At 70.2% G+C, this 2,754-nt stretch overlaps 1 protein-coding gene across 1 annotated transcript in view; it reads right to left on the bottom strand.

Moving 5' to 3' along the window:
* LOC101620437 (chromodomain-helicase-DNA-binding protein 5-like) overlaps positions 1–2,754 on the bottom strand; it is a 15,757-nt gene that overhangs the window by 11,112 nt on the left and 1,891 nt on the right. Inside the window, exons 3-5 of the mRNA XM_004695349.2 lie at positions 1,627–2,277; positions 1,157–1,269; positions 1,007–1,062 (exon numbers count right to left, since the gene is read on the bottom strand). Coding sequence (XP_004695406.2) covers positions 1,007–1,062; positions 1,157–1,269; positions 1,627–2,277 — 820 coding nt within the window. The remainder of the gene's footprint in view (positions 1–1,006; positions 1,063–1,156; positions 1,270–1,626; positions 2,278–2,754) is intronic.

The following is a 2,754-nucleotide window of genomic DNA, read 5'->3' as shown; positions in this document are numbered from 1 at the left end:
CCAGTCTCTCCTTCTCTCTCCCTCCCTCTCTCCCAGGCTCCTCTTGCCCAATTCCCAGCCCAGGTCTTGGTGACTCTTGTCTGACCTTTTAAACATCTCCTGTGTGCCAACCTGGCCATCCCCAGGGGTAACAGAGAGTGGGGTGCAAGTGGGGCTGCTTTCCTGGGGAGTGAGCTGAGAGCCCCTGGACACGGCTGCCCGTCCCTTTTCTGCGCTTGTGACTTAGCTGTGACTTCTTTGAGGACAGTCACTTCCTTGGGGACAGTGCATCCTCGCAGCTCCGTGTGACCATCTGCGCGGAAGGCAGATGACTGGTGTGAGTGGGGGTGGGTCTGGGCAGGGGGAGGGCCGAGGAGCCAGCCCCGGGGGAGGCGTGTTCTTTGGCCAGCAGACCTGGCACTCGCTCTTGCCCTGTTAAGCAAGAGCTCTCCACACCTCAGCCCCGGCCTGTAAACCGCGGGCGGCTGGAGGTGTCTCCTGCGTCCTCCTGCAGGCCAAGTGGGCGCACTGGGACCACGGGGCTGGCCTCTGGTCCCTCCGGACCAGATGAAACAGAGCCTGGGCTGTAACAAGATCCAAGCGCCTGCACCCACATTAAAGTCAGAGCAGCCGGGCCAAGGACAGGAGCTGTTCAGGGCGGCCAGCAGCGGGCTGCAGGGAGGCCAGCCCCGCCCCCCCTCGCCCCCCAGTGCCTTCTCGGACACACAGGGACCCCGGCTCTGGCCAGGCGGACCCTGCACACTGGGGCCCTCCTTGGACCCTGTATCCTTCGGCCGCTGTGGGGCAGGCTGCAAACCCGGCCTGCGCACAGACGGAAGATGTGCCTGAGGGCAGCGAGCACCCGGCCACCCCTGCAGGCTGCCCGCCAGGGGCACGTGGCCGCCGCTTCTGCCCTCCGTCCCTCCAGCAAGCCCCGAAGCCGGCACTGCTCCCGGTGAAAGGGCGGCCCGAGGCCCCGGCCGAGCAGGGTGCAGAAAGGCCCCAGGAGCCGGAGTCCGGAGCCCACCTGTGGCAGCCCCACGACGTGGGGGCCCGTCCTGGCTGGGCACTGGAGACACCGCGCTGTGGAGGAGGCGGAGGGCACAGGGACAGAGGCGCTGCCCAGGCCAGCTCCAGCCAGAGACGGGCCGAGCCCAGAGAGCCCCGAGAGCAGCACCTGCGGCGGGCACCGGCCGTGGGCACAGCTCGGGTCCTGACACTGGCCCCACCTGGTGCCAGAGAAGCCTGCGCAGGGCAGGACCTGGGTGCGCCCAGGGTGGCGCTGGCCTCCTGGGCGAGGGTGGGGTGGTGGAAGGGGGGCCTGCCCTGGCGTGCCCTCCGGGGCGCATGCCGGGAAGCCCTGGGCCGCAGCTGCTGGCCTGGCCCAGAATAGCCTCCTTTCCGGGCAGGGCTGCCCCGGCCTCAGCCGGTGCCCCAAATAGGGCTGGGCCGGGCGGCCAGGGGTGGGGGCAGGGGCGGGCCCCAGCGGGGCGCAGGGCCGGTGGGGAGGGGAAGGTGCAGCCCAGCCCAGCGTGGGGGGGGGGGGCAGCCTCCTGTAATGAGCCCCTGGGGGCAGAGTAGCCAGCCGGGTCGGCCCGGGCTGGGGGCATGTGCTCTGCGCCCTCAAAGGCAGAGCGGTCAACTCGCCCTGCCCCAAACAGGGTGGCCAGGGCCCGGTGTCTCTGCTCCCCGTCCTTCCTCACCGGCCTCGGCTGCCCCTCCGTCTCCTCCACCGCCCTCTCCTCCAGCAGACCTGGCCCACTCTCCTCCTCGTCCCCACCACGTGCAGCCCCCCAACGGCCTGGGTCCTGAGGGCACTGGACCCCCGGGTGTGTGTCCTTGCACACGCCCTGCCTTCTCTGGGCCTGTTCCCTCCTCTGCAACGAGGCAGCTGGAGAGGGCACAAAGCCTCCACTCACCTCCCAGGGCCCCCTCTGGGGCCGAGACTCCACAGGGCCGGCCGGGGGTCGGGGTGAGCCCTGACAATCTGGCAGAGGGAGGAAGAGGAGGAAAAGCCCAGAGCCAGCGGCGGGCGGGCCCCAGAGAGCCGGAGTCAGGGCCACAGACCTGTATGTCGTTGTGCGGATTCCAGTCTGAGTCGTAGATGATGACCGTGTCCGCCGTGGCCAGGTTGATGCCCAGGCCACCCGCCCGGGTGGACAGCAGGAAGCAGAACTGCTGGGCCCCGGGGGCTGAGAAGAGACAGCGCAGCGGGCAAGGGTGAGGGGGCACGGTGGGCGGCCTACGGGCGGGAGGGGAGCCCTGGGGGAGCGCGGGACCTGTGACCGCAGCGGCCACCTGCGGTCCGAGAAGCCGGAGGCGCCCGGGGCCTGGGCTGGGGACAGCAGACCCGGCTGCGCCCCCGAGCCCCCAGCCCACTCTGAGCCCTCACCTCCGAGTAGGGAGCCAGCGCGGAAGAAGTCCACGCGGAAAGCACAGCCGGCCGAGGGTCAGCCTTGGCGCTCTCCGCCCCTCCCGAGCCCCCCACCCAGTGCGGTCAGCATGACCGGCGTGCTCAGGTGACCTCGCGCTCCAGCAGGGTCCCAGCTGTCACGCACACTGGTCTCAGGCCTTGGGGTGTCTTCGCCAAGCGCCCTGGGCTGACCCCAGGGTCCTCTAGAGCTCCACCTGGCCTCCGCCCACCCAGAGCTCCGACCATGCCCGCCCTTCCCCCAGAGATTCCAGGGCCATGGACGACCGGGAAGCTCCTGCCCACCTCATCTCTGCCCCGGTGGGCCCGTCCACTTCCTCCTGGCGGCGCGGTGCCAGGCTCAG

The sequence above is a fragment of the Condylura cristata genome, unplaced genomic scaffold, assembly GCF_000260355.1.
Source record: "Condylura cristata isolate star-nosed mole 26May11 unplaced genomic scaffold, ConCri1.0 scaffold00060, whole genome shotgun sequence".
Classification (NCBI taxonomy): domain Eukaryota; kingdom Metazoa; phylum Chordata; class Mammalia; order Eulipotyphla; family Talpidae; genus Condylura; species Condylura cristata.
Note: the sequence above shows the minus strand (reverse complement) of the source record. Positions and strands in the feature narration are given on the sequence as shown.